The sequence below is a fragment of the Crocodylus porosus genome, unplaced genomic scaffold (assembly GCF_001723895.1).
Source record: "Crocodylus porosus isolate Cpor-Errol unplaced genomic scaffold, CroPor_comp1, whole genome shotgun sequence".
NCBI lineage: Eukaryota > Metazoa > Chordata > Crocodylia > Crocodylidae > Crocodylus > Crocodylus porosus.
In genome coordinates, this window is record NW_017728909.1 from 50381163 (window position 1) to 50394063 (window position 12901).

General features: G+C 44.0%; 1 protein-coding gene across 3 annotated transcripts in view; it reads left to right on the forward strand.

Moving 5' to 3' along the window:
• The window catches only part of ANKRA2 (ankyrin repeat family A member 2), a 21004-nt gene extending 8675 nt beyond the window's left edge, over positions 1 to 12329 (forward strand). The window contains exons 4-10 of one of the 3 annotated variants that reach the window (XM_019532262.1): positions 3285 to 3350; positions 6388 to 6411; positions 6992 to 7089; positions 7277 to 7402; positions 9609 to 9675; positions 9781 to 9861; positions 11767 to 12329. In XM_019532262.1, the coding sequence (XP_019387807.1) occupies positions 3285 to 3350; positions 6388 to 6411; positions 6992 to 7089; positions 7277 to 7402; positions 9609 to 9675; positions 9781 to 9861; positions 11767 to 11822 (518 nt within the window). In that variant the 3' untranslated portion in view covers positions 11823 to 12329. The remainder of the gene's footprint in view (positions 1 to 3284; positions 3351 to 6387; positions 6412 to 6991; positions 7090 to 7276; positions 7403 to 9608; positions 9676 to 9780; positions 9862 to 11766) is intronic. The other 2 variants (XM_019532264.1, XM_019532263.1) reach the window with 2 other exon arrangements.
• The last annotated feature ends 572 nt before the right edge of the window (positions 12330 to 12901 follow it).

Here is a 12901-nt window from a genome sequence, read left to right on the forward strand (position 1 = left end):
GGGATGGGTGCCTGCCAGACTGGGGGAAGGTGTCCAGGTGCTGGGGTTGTGCTCAGTGCTGCTGATAAGCCTGGCTCTGTGATGTTACCAGCAGGGTCTGCTCAGAGACACCTGCCTCTTCAGTGGGGGAAATAGGCAGGTTTGGGTGGGGGGCAGGAGAGGCTGGTGCCTGTACTCTCAGGAGTTGGGCAGGGTGGCTGGGAGACACTGCCTGGGGAGAGGGCCAGAGTGACACTGCCCCCTGCAGACTTCTGTGTCCACAGTGGGGTGTGGGGCTGCAGCTGAGCTGGACCACCTCTGGGCAGGAGCTGCCTCCGTGGCCTAGCAGGCAGAATTTGGCATAAGAGGGAGTTCCACAGTGCTGTGGCTGCCATGCTGAGGTGCCCCCTACCCACCCAGCAACAGTGGAGGTCACAACTCCACACCACTGCTGCCATACCTCAGTTTGGCGGCCATGGTGCTGCTTCCCATGCCAGGTCCTGCCCACTGGACCGCTGAGGCAGCTCCTGCTTGGAGCTGCTCCGGCCTGGCTGCAGCCCCACACACCCACTGTGGGTGCAGAAATCTGGTGGGCCACATGCCCCACCCCTGCATCAGCTGTGCCACCCCCCATAGTGTTGCCTGTGGCCCCTCCCCACCTTTCCTACCAACCCACCCCTTTCCTTGCATACTTGGGGGGGCAGGGCTGTGGGTTGGGAGCAAGGGGCACTGGCATAAGTGGGGCAAGGCAGCAGCATATCAGCACTGCTCAGCACTACAAAGTGGCAGGAGGGACAGCTGCAGCTGGACCCATGTCCTGGTGAGTGAAGGGGGCAGGAGGAGCTCTGATTTTTCCATGATTAATAAAACCCAAATTAAATGCCAACATTTAAAAGCCTCTTCAGTCAGTGTGTGCTCTTCCTGGATTAAATGAACAGTAAAGAAGCAAGAGGCTGGGTTGGTATACATGCAAGACAGGCAGTCAGTGAAGATGTAAATTGAAGAGTCAGTGGGTGAGAGACAGGCTGGGTGAGGGTGGAAAGAGAGAAGGGGGATGAATGTAGCAGGTAAATAGTGGAGAGGTACCTGGGGAGTCAGATGTCAGGCAGTTTATAATGTCATAAATCAAATGTCTATATTTAGTCCATGATTTTTTTGTATCCAGGAGATTGAAGTGAAGTTCATAGGCTTGTCTGTGAAAAGTGTTTTTTAAGTTCCCTTTGATGATTAGAACAGAGATTGGAGGGAGAGTGATTTTCTTGTGAGAAATGTGCCCCCGCAGGTAATTGGCTAGATAAGAATACCCAGTTACCTATGGGGGCATATTTACATCTTCATTGACTGCCTGTCTTGCATGCATACCAGCCCAGTCTCTGGCTTCTTTACTATTCATTCCATCCAGGAAGAGCACACACCAACTGCAGAGACTTCCTCAGCCTGGGGAAGGGTTTTTAAACCCGAAAGCTTGCTAAAAAAATTTTTTTCCAGCTATTTAACTTGGTCTAACAAAAGATATCAGATTCACCCACAGAACCTGATAAACATTGTCAAAATTCCCACTATGTCAAAAACTGGGATGAGAGCCTGTCATGCTATAGCCCTGATAACAGGTAGCCTTGCTGCTAGATCACCTTCTTGCCAGTGCTGAGAGGGGGTTTGAATCTGTTACACTGTCTGACTTCCCAGCCGAATGAAGTGACAGGCGCAGCACATGCCAGATACTCGCTAAACCTCTCTTCCAGTCCTCTTGAAGCTGAGCTCCCACTGCATCTTGCAGTTCCTGGATAAAATGAATGTGGAGCACAGGGAAATGTATACCCTTCTGGGAGCAAGGAACTAGGCTAGAACCCAGGACATGTTCCTTTTCATAGTTGTATCCAGCTTACCGGGCCACACACCCATTAGTTCATTTACATCTTCCAGGTCGCACATATCTCTCTTTAATGGCTTCCAGGGATCAGCTGTAAAAACTCCCTTCTGGATGATCCCAAATCCCTTTTGGATGCTTACCTAGCTGAGGTGTTTCGACCCCAGCTGACTTCCTGTCCCTTGGGCAGGGGGCTGGACCCAATGATCTCATGTCTATGAAATCTATGATGTGGGGGACCTAAAACCCAGGTCTTCCATTTCCTATGAAAATGTCCTAACCACTCAGCTATTGCAGCTAAAATATGGGATGCCTCTCTCTCTGTGCAATGTAACACCTGCTAATCCTGGGCTTTTGACCAATAGAATTTTGTGTCTTACACTTGTTCAGTGTATATGTGTACAGAGCCACTGCGTAGGATTGAAAACTGTGTGTAAGTGCCACAATTGTCAATTATGTGCCTTGAAAACTACTATTTAGGTGTGTAGAGTGAAATAGGATTTTGCCTATAGATGCCTAATAGGTGGAATAAGACCTGGCCATATGATACTTCCCCAGAACACCTTCAGGCCCCATCTCAGAATGAGCTCCGAACAGGCAGAGCTGCACCTGTATAGACCCTATTTCAGGATTGAGATGTATTTACTGTTATTCAAGCACTTTGTTGTAACTCTTCCCCCCCATTTTTTTTTTTTTGAGAAATGGAAACATTTTCCACCCCACTGGAAAAATAGGTCATATTATGTAAACTTATTAAAGGCCTGGTCCAGTGCCCACTGTAGCAGATGGGAGTCCTGCCACTGACTTCACTGGGTAGCACCCTTCATGGAATACTTTGGATATTGAACAAGTTGGTGTTCAGTCAGTGTACATTGATCTTAAGCGCAAGCATTTACAAAAGGCAAAGGAGGAAGCATTGCTTATGTCTAACAATTGCCAGTTGGTCTCTCTCTCTATTAAGTTAGTTCAGTAAAGTGAGAAAAGCTTAAAAATTAAGTAAAATGCAGGAGAAAATGCAAAATAGTTTAGAAATGAAAAAGACTGTGTTTTTGGTTTATCAAAAATGTATTTCTTTTCATGTGATAAACGTCCTTGAAGCAGTATCTCTCAAAGGCAGTGGGACTTTTAAGTTATAGGCGAAGCTGAAAAAAACCATTTTATGGTAACCTGGACATCACAGTAAAATGTTTTCAAGCCAGAGGAGAAAGTATTTTTGGTGTCCTAGTATGTTATGATGCTTGGTGGAAAACCATTAAGATACATGATTCCCTTTGTTAGAACCACTTTTAAAGACTGCTTTTCCAATTCTGAAAGTAAGCTGAAATCAATATGAAATGAAACCTGGAAGCCAGTAGGAGCTTAGTTACTCCAGCTAGAACAGGACCAGGCTTTATGTTTATTTATAAATGTTAATTCATTTATTGTGCTCTCTTTTCAGCTCTGTCTGTTCACCAGCTGGCTGCCCAGGGGGAAATGTTGTATTTGGCCACACGAATTGAACAAGGTGAGAGTCTGAGGAACTTTTAACTTTCTTTTTTGTGTGGAGGATTTATAACCTTGTAAAAGTATGTTTATATTCACTAGCAGGCATCTATTGCATAGAAAGTTCACACCCCCAGTCTGTCACAAACCGCATTCACTCCTGATATCTATTCTTTCTGGATCCATGGTACATTTCAAGCAGTGTGTTCTACCATCATTATAGCTTGGATGTAAACAAAAACCATTAGCGTTCGTGAGAGTTGCATGCATCAAAGACTTAACAACCTTACAGGAGGAGTAATCTACAGAAGCAAGATGGATGAGAACCTGCACATCTCAGTTTGGAGATGATCAAAGCAGGGTGGATAAAAATCAATTATTAAAAAAAATGATTTTTTTATTTAAATCAGATTTTTTAATTTAACTGTATTTTTAATCTTTTTTTAAGATGCCTTTTAAAAAAACAAACATATATAAAAATAGTTTTAATTTAAGATACGTTAAAGCTCAAATATATCATCATGAAATAGGGATTATAACTTTTAATTGTATACTATTTGAGACAATATATTCATGTGACCTTTTAGAAAAGTTTTATAAATAGGTCACAACAGGCCATTGACTACATTAGGGGCCCAATCTTATGGGAGTCCCAGAGTCTTCTTTAGTGATTAGTAAAGATTAAAGAAAACTGCTTTATCCAATGGGACTCAGCGCTCGGTCTAGAACAGGGGCGTCCAGCCTTTTCTGAATGTGGGGCCAGATCATGAACTTTTTATCACCACCCAGCGGGCCAGTGAACCATATTCAAAGACCTCACAGGAAGTGGTATCACATCACATCACCCCCCTCCCCACCCCGAAACAAAAGTACAATGTTTACTTTAGTTTCCCGTCACAGCACCTTGGGCCTCAGAAAACAGCTTGCCGCATGGCGGCCCATGGGCCATATGTTAGACAAACCTGGTCTAGAAGATCCCATTAAGCATCTCTGTGATACAAATCCAGAAGTATCTCCAGAGATAACATCCTTGTTAACAGCAGTATATGGAGATGAGAGATGACAGACCTGACTACATGCTCATCAGCGTTCTTGTCTCTCTGCAATTTTGTGTACACAGTCAAACCCTTACCTTTCTCTAACAGTGTAAAGTTTCAAGAAGTTAAATGAATAAAGGATATCAACAAGAATACACTTTTTGTAGAAAACAATGATTAAATTGAGGCTTCCTGGCCAGTGATTTAAATATATTTGATTTAAATCAAATCCACCCTGTTAAAGCATCTTTGTGTTTATTTCATTTTTAGTTTGAAACCGGTTCCCACTCAAATAAATGTCTTTAATTCTAATGTACCTGTTAACATGTGCAGCAATCAATTGTAGTTTCAACCAGGTTCTCACTGGCTAGTATTCCAAATCCATGAAGAGTACAAAATCCTACAGTGTAATGGCGCATTGCAATGGTTATTGCAATATCCTGAAAAATAACCAAACTAACAGATAGCTTCCAATCAACTGTGCATCCCTTCTTCTAACTAATCACAGAGATCTGAGAATGACTGGCTGGCTCGACACAATATACAAGCTTGGTTCAATGTCTCTGATCTGAATCTGACTCACATGGGTAGCTATAACCAGCATTGCCAAACACCAAACTAAGCTCTTATTATACATGAACATATAAGTCTAAAATTTATTTTCATGGTAGTAAAATGATCAAATGCAACTAAAGCAAATAAAAAGGCAAGGGAAGACAGAGTAAACAAAATCATGGAAATCATAGAGCTGAATAATGGTAAAAATTAGGGATGCACCAATAGATTTTTGGGGCTGATACTGATGGCTGATTTTTAACAAGCCATATCAGCCGATAACAGTCCAATTGTCAATATGCAGGTCCATCTGCTAAGTCTGTTGTGGGGGAAGAGAAGGGGTGTGGCAGGGGGGGCAAACTCAGGACCCCGGGGGAAGGAAGGGAGTGGGGCTGGGCCTGGGCCAGGGACTGCACAGCCGGGGCGGAGCACAGGGGAGCTGCAAGCGACTCATCTGGGAGGGAGGGGGCAACTCCTGCTGCTGCACTCACCCTGGGAGGACATAGAGGGTGTGCACCCCCAGATTTGCACATGGGTTGAGCATGGGCTGCCACTGGGGGCTGGGGCTCTGCCAGGGTCTTCCCGGCTGGGGCTGGGCCAGACTGTGCTTGGGGCAGGCAGCAGTATTCCCTCTAAGCTGTGCACATACCACAATAAAAAATCATGCCACGAAACAACAGGGGACTCATGGGCACCTACCTGCCAGCTGCAGCATGGGTGGGGGGGAACCAATTGTGGGGTGGACCAAAGTGGCACATACCAAAAGGGGGAGGTGGAACCAATTTGGGAACAGACTGAACGGCATGCTCATGGAGCACTACACCTTAGAGTGAACATTGGCAGGCAGCAGTGGTACTGATACTGGGAAGGGGGCTACCAGGGGGTTGGTAGCCACTCCAGTATTCACCAAAGCTCCCCATCCCAGTTCCGCCTACTCAGGAAGAGTCTGGTGCAGCCCTGGTCCCAGCCTGCAGCAGATCTGGTCCCTCGCCTCATATGCAGATCTGGGGGCACACACCCCTCATGCCCTGCCGGAGTGCGTGCAGCAGCAGGAGCCAAACCCCCGGACAAGATGCTCGCAGCTTTGTCCTGTGACCTGCCCTGGCTGTGCAGCACCTGTCCCTGCCTCAGCCCTACTCCGTCCCTTGCCACGGGGGCCTCAATCTGCACCCCGCCCCCCCCACGCCTCGTCCCTCACAGACTTACCACCCAGACCTGGCTGCTCTCCACGCTGCTGGACTGTGCTCCTGGCCACCTGCCTGCTGCGCTGCGGCTGCACATTCAACAGCCACACTACTGGGCCACATCAGCCAAAAAAAGAATGGCTGATACCGTCAATTGTCCTTATATCGGTGCTGATCCAATATGGGACCAATGTATCGGTACACCTCTGGTAAAAATGATGCACCTAAAAACTACAAGCACTAACACCTATGAAACTATGAAACCTTCTTTTTTTTAAAACAGCAAACAGACAGCCAATAGGAACAAGTTAGTCCCACTCATCTCATCTAACCATCCACAAAAAAATGATGTTTTTCACCCATTTGTCATCTCTAGGAATCTGCCCTTAACCCTTTCCACAAAAAAATCTTTCAGCTCTCTGAATTTGCAGAACTTTTATGCTATTCAGGTGGCTCTAAAAGTTATTTATTCAAGAGATCAGAATGGCTTGCTGTCTTAGGATAGCACACTTTTAGATTGTGTAATGCATTATCACACATGTAAAATAAACTTTTTTATTACTTTTTAAGCAGTGGATCCTTCCTTCTAAACATACTCATAGTCCACATTATGTACAAAAGACCTGCAGATTTTCACTACAGAAATAAAGCTTTATTTGTAAGAAGGCAAAAAGCACAACAGACTATCAGGTTTAATTTCTTTTATTCTCTGTATAAATTAGTGAATTAATGAAATTTTCTGTGTAGATGTCAAGCCAAAGGGATCTTAAAGTAGATGTACAATCCCAGCTAGTCATAATGAAAATGATGATAAAATACATATTTTGGTGGCACAGACAGCACAGTGGTAAAGAAGGTAATTGAACTATATGCCTTCCTTTAAACAGAAAACGTAATCAACCATAAGGATGAAGAAGGATTTACCCCCCTGATGTGGGCTGCAGCTCATGGACAGATAGCAGTTGTAGAATTTCTGCTTCAAAATGTAAGGAGAAAATACTGTTTTTTCCTCACAGTTCTTCATCTACTTCTTAGTTCTTCTTATACTGATAAGTTTACAAATGTTTGTTCATCTGTAAAAGTCTCAATATTAATTATTCTGAGCTAGGGAAATAAAAGGTACATTTTCTGAGTGGGGAATGCACAATTAACACTGTTTCTTTTAATTTCAGGGTGCAGACCCTCAAATTCTGGGGAAGGGGCGAGAGAGTGCCCTGTCATTGGCCTGTAGTAAGGGATACACGGATATTGTCAAAATGCTGCTTGATTGTGGAGTTGATGTGAATGAGTATGACTGGGTAAGTATCTGACTAGAATTCACGTGCTATGACCTTAGTGTGCCTCTGTCAAGAAATTGGCTCCAAGATTTAGAACTATGGTAACTTCAGAAATACCTTAGATTTCGGAGTCTGCTTTGTGTGTGGACAACAGGAGGATTGTGCTGTGCAGGACTGAGAAAGTTTGTCCAGGCCTCTGTGACAAACCTCTTAATGGGAAGGGTAGTGAAAGCTCATTGTAGGCCCTCTTAGTAAATTCTGGAAGTCTTGAGGAAAAGCAAGCGAGCTTAATCCTGGTCTCACTTATTGGCTGTGAATCTTTGCACAGTCAAAGACTGTTGTTCTGAGGACCCCAGTGCTTAAAATAGGGAGTGGGGTTGCTTGTTCTTTTCAAAGCTGGCTAGTATATTCACTATCTGTAATTCTAGCTACAGAAAACTGTTCTTTATAGTAAACAGGAGCAAAACTTGAGAAAGGCACCTGGCCCCAGGTGCTAACTTGGCAGGAGCACCAGAATGGTGCTCCCACCCCCACAGAGCCTGCAATTCAGTAACAGAAGCAGCCCCACGGCATTGCTGTTGCAGGAATAGCCAGGTGCACAGACACTGCACTACTACCATAGGAGCAAGCAAGAACTGGGCCATGCAGACTGAGGACCTTCTCCAAATCATGGAATAAATAAAACTAACAGCATACTGGGCTGCATTAGTAGAAGCATTGCTAGCAGATGGATGGAAGTAATTATACCCCTGTATTCTGCACTGCTGAGACCAAATCTGGAGTACTGTGTCCAGTTTTGGCGCCCCCATTACAGAAAGTAGAGGTACACCAATACTATAATCAGATCAGCACCAATTTTTAAAAAAAATTACTGTATCAGAAATTGGCCAGATGTAGCCGATAAATGCCCACGCATGCACACAGCTGCAGCGCAGCACAGGCAGCGAGGAGTACAGCCCTGCAGCTTGGAGAGCTGCATGCAGCTGGTAAGTCTGTTGTGGTGGAAGGCATGGGGGAGGGAAGGGGGGAGGGCAGATCAAGGCCCCCCCGTGGTGAGGGAGAGAGTGGGGCTGGGGCTGGGGCTGCCCAGCTGGGGTAGGGCAGGCACAGGATGGAATCGTGGCTCGTCCAAGGTGGGGAGGACAGCTGCCACTGGGCTGGGGCCAGGGCTGTACCAGGCTCTTCCCAGTGCAAGGGCCGGGGGCCTGTTCTTCAGCTGTTTTAAGAAAGTAAAGCTCACCGTTTTAAGTCAAGTTTACCACTTAAAATTCTTAATGAAACCATAATAAAACAAACTTTATTAAACAACTTTTATTGAATGCTGACTTTTCTGGAACACCAACCCTCAGGCAAAATCCACTGCTGCAAAATCCATGTTAATGATTGAAAGCGAGCATGGAGCAGCCATGCTCCCAAAACAAAGCAAGGCTAGGAAGAGCCATGCTAGGTGAGGGGGAAAGCCCCTGCAGTAGGAGCACCCTGTACCCCATGCCTGGCTGTGGGATCAGGCACCCAGGATGCCAATGCCCACAGTCCCTAGGACAGGGAGTACTCACCTGCTCTGCTCTGGCAGGACTTTTAAACTCCCAGCCAAATGGGGAAATCGAACAACCTAATCAACTGAGCCCTGGCAGCCTGTACTAGGCTGCCCCTGGAAACAAGTGGGGCTTCCACAGTGTTCCTAGGGCTCTGCTGCCTTTCTTCTCTGCAGCTCAGGTAAGGTTGGTTTTTTTTTTATTATTATTATTTTCCTTACATTTTGTTTTCTCCACCCTCCACGTGGATTCAGGCCATTTCCAGCCAAACTGCAGTTTTCCAGGGCTTTCAGAGAAATGCTAAGTTTCAGGCTTTCCCTGGAAATCCCCTGAAGTCCAAATTACAGTGGTCCCTTTTCTTCATCTGCCATGAAATATTTACAAACACAGATCTTGGTCGTGCTGCCTGAACCATGAGAGGCTTCTTTTCTGTGCAGAAGTTCTTATTTCAGGGGGGGACTTTTCACAGGACTACTCTGGGAGTTCTATAAAATTCATATAGAACTTGAGTTAGGAAAATGCTGGTGACCTGCATATGATTACTTGTACTCAAGAGTCTCATAGATATATGCAAGCTACTTTGTATCAGCCAGGGCTCACAACCAACACTTACACATCTTTATTTTTATTTTTTATAGAACCGTTCAGTGTTCTTTTACTAAGAATTATGAGACATTTTCCCTCTCTTGCAGAATGGAGGCACACCTCTGCTGTATGCTGTGCATGGAAACCACGTGAAGTGTGTAAAAATCCTGTTGGGTAAAGTAACTTTAGGCTATGAAACCCCTAAGTACCCAATTGCTGCTCGTGTGGTTCTGTTAACTGTTGACATACCTTAATTGATTTTCTGCCTGTTTTACATAGAAAATGGCGCCGACCCAACTATTGAGACAGATTCTGGCTACAATTCGATGGATTTAGCTGTTGCTTTGGGCCATCGGAGTGGTGAGTATTTAGGACAACTTCACTTTGATTACTTTTATTGCTCCTTGTTTACAAAACAATGTTGCTATCCCAAATGGCCTTCAGATCACTGAGTCTGTTAGGATGTTGTTTTCTGTTCATTACAGATTAGCCAATAACCTTTACCTTTTCAAATGCACACTGTTGGCTTGACTTGTGCTTTTAAAATCCAATAAAATATTAAGCGTAACACCGTGTGCTATTATATGCATCTTAAAACATAAATTAGAGAGCCAGACAGATGCTTACAAGGCCTGGCACTGGAAAGGGAGTTCATGAACCCGGGTCAATAGTGAGAGAATATCAGCAAGCCTGATCCATGTTTGCAGGTGAATATAATTTGTAGACTCATGCAGGCCCACATGGCTGTAGCTGTACTGTAGGCAGGAATTTTCCTAGAGGAGGGCTGACAGTGATACTTCCTGTGCTTTCTCAAGGGTTTTGCCAGGGGAGAAGTTTTAAAATCTGTCCTGTAGTGCATAAGATCCTATTGGCTGAAGCTGCCTTGGAGATCTCCCAAATCACTTAGACTTTCAGCCTAGGTCCAACATTCTTTGAGGGTGGGGTACTCCATTGCTTTAGTTTCCAGGCAAGATCTCCACTGTCACACTAGTGACAATTAACTTGGACTTAAAATGTAGTTCAAGTCAGCTTTTATGAATTATTCTAAATAGCATTTCAACTGAAACCATAAACATTTTCTGATGCATGTGGACAATTCCTTCACTCCTGCTAATGTGGTATGGAGAGTAAAAAAAAAAAAAAAAAGTCTTTCTCCATTGGTTCTTCCTGGCAAAATATAGCCTCTGAATCATGTGAAATCTTTGTCTGTTTAGACCAGTGATTGCCAGTCAGGATGACAGGGCACCTTTGAAGAGATCCTTTGATGGGTGCTACAGAAAGTATAATAAAATAAAGCAAAGTGTGAGGAGATATGGGCAGGCTCAGGCTCTCCCTCCCTGGCTGCCCCGCTCCATGGCCCAGCCCCTCAAACCCTGTAACAAATTTAGTTTTTGAAAAGGGGTGCCACTCAATTCACATTTGCTATGGAGAGCTGCCTTGGAGTTTAAAAAGGTTGAGAACCACTGGTTTAGATAATGAATTGAATCAAAGAACTGTAAACAGTGCCATGTATGGCTTTTGCAAGCCTCCAGGCCTGTGGTGGAGTTCATAACTATATGAATGAATTAAATGCAGGTGGTTCAATCTTTGGAGGCTAAACAAGGAAATTGTTGCTGAGCTTCCTACCAAATGTGACTTTTCCTCCTACTCTAGATCTAGTGAGCCAGAAACCTTCATGCCCTGCCATAAAATAAGCCATTGACATTTACAGTAGAGCAGGGGTGTCAGATGTATGGCCTGCATCAGACCCACTGGGCTCCAGGAGCAGCTGGGATTCCAGGGTGTGGGGACTATATTAACAGGGGTGAGTGAGGCCTATCACCAAGTTCTGGGATATGGAGTCCTTTTGGGGATGCACTTTGGTGGTTGGGTGAGCAATGGCTGAATTAACTCCCACAGCTTCCAGACACGTCTCTTGCTATTGCTGCTGCCGCCCGCTGTGCTATGATAGTAGGGTGTGGATCCAGCCCACAAGAAGCCCCACAGTCTGGATCCAGCCAGAGGGAGGGGCAAATAAGTTCAACACCCTGTAGTAGACTATAAACTGCCTGTGTTCATACCCTGTCTCTGCATATTGGCCTTCTGTCAGCATATTCATCAAGTTAACATAAGAGCACCATATAATGAACTGTTCATGAGACATTACTTCATATCCCCTACAATAATCTAATCAAAATATACAAGTTGGTATCTGCCAGTATAATACTACACAGACAGTGACTTGGAAATCATTGGGAACTACTTAACCAGATTCCTCCACTTTAGTTCAACAGGTCATTGAGTCTCATTTATTGAGACTCCTTCAGAGTATCAAGGAGTAACAGCCTGTTACAAATAGAAACATTGTTCTCTTGCTGAAGATTTGGACAGCTTTATAATCCCCACAGTCATGTGGTAAATGCTTGTTTACTCTTAACTTTACCTCAGTCAACATTTTTGCTGGTTTTGATAAGATTTTAATACATGTTTCTTCATGTATCTCATTGGTGTTCATAGAAGTCTGTGATGATTGAAACTTTTTTAACTGTATTTTATGTAACTTTAAAAGAAAATGTAAGTTAATATTGTTATGTTGCATGCAACCCTTCTGCATAGATATGTATAGTCATATAAATGTTGATGTTAAATGTAGTAGATGAATTGTACATAGCATTCCACCCAATTGCGCTGTTAATATTATATCCACATACAGAATTTGTTGAGATTTTTTTTTTTTAGGTGTATTACCATAAATAACTAGCTCCTTTACCGTTCACAGTATAAAACTGTGCAAAATGTGGTTGTTTACAGAATATTCTGCAGTCAAAATTAAAACACTATCAAATTTCTGCATTTGTCCAATTAAATTTGAAGTGGGGTATTGGTGGGTTGAATTACTTATTGTTTTAAAAGAGATAATTAGATATTCATTTAATGCTTTTTGGTAATTTGTTTCTTTTTTGATCCTCAGATCTTTGGGGCAAATTCTATTCTTTGCTTGTGTCAGTCAGGCAATTCAGAGGGAATATTCACCCTAGCTAGGGAATCTCCCAGTATAAAGGAATCCCAGAAGTCTTAAAACTCAGCAACTTTGCTCCTAAAGCACAAGGGATTTCAGCAAGGGAAGAAAGAGTAGCTAGTACACTGCATTCTAGCTATGCTCAGCCAATGGATGGTCTAGTTCCCTGGGGAATCTATCATGATCTATTGCAAATTACAGCAGCATTTAGGTGGGAAGAAAAATGGGCACTGAGAACTGGCTTCCTGAGGGGATCCCTCTCCTCTTTGTCCAGTCTAGATTCAGAAGCAGGAAATGTAGCTCTTTATGTTTGCACAAAGTAGTAACCTTTTGAAACAGAATCTTAAGACATTTCAGTTTGTCACGGCGTGGGGCCTAGGGGTAGCTGTGATCCCTCTAGCG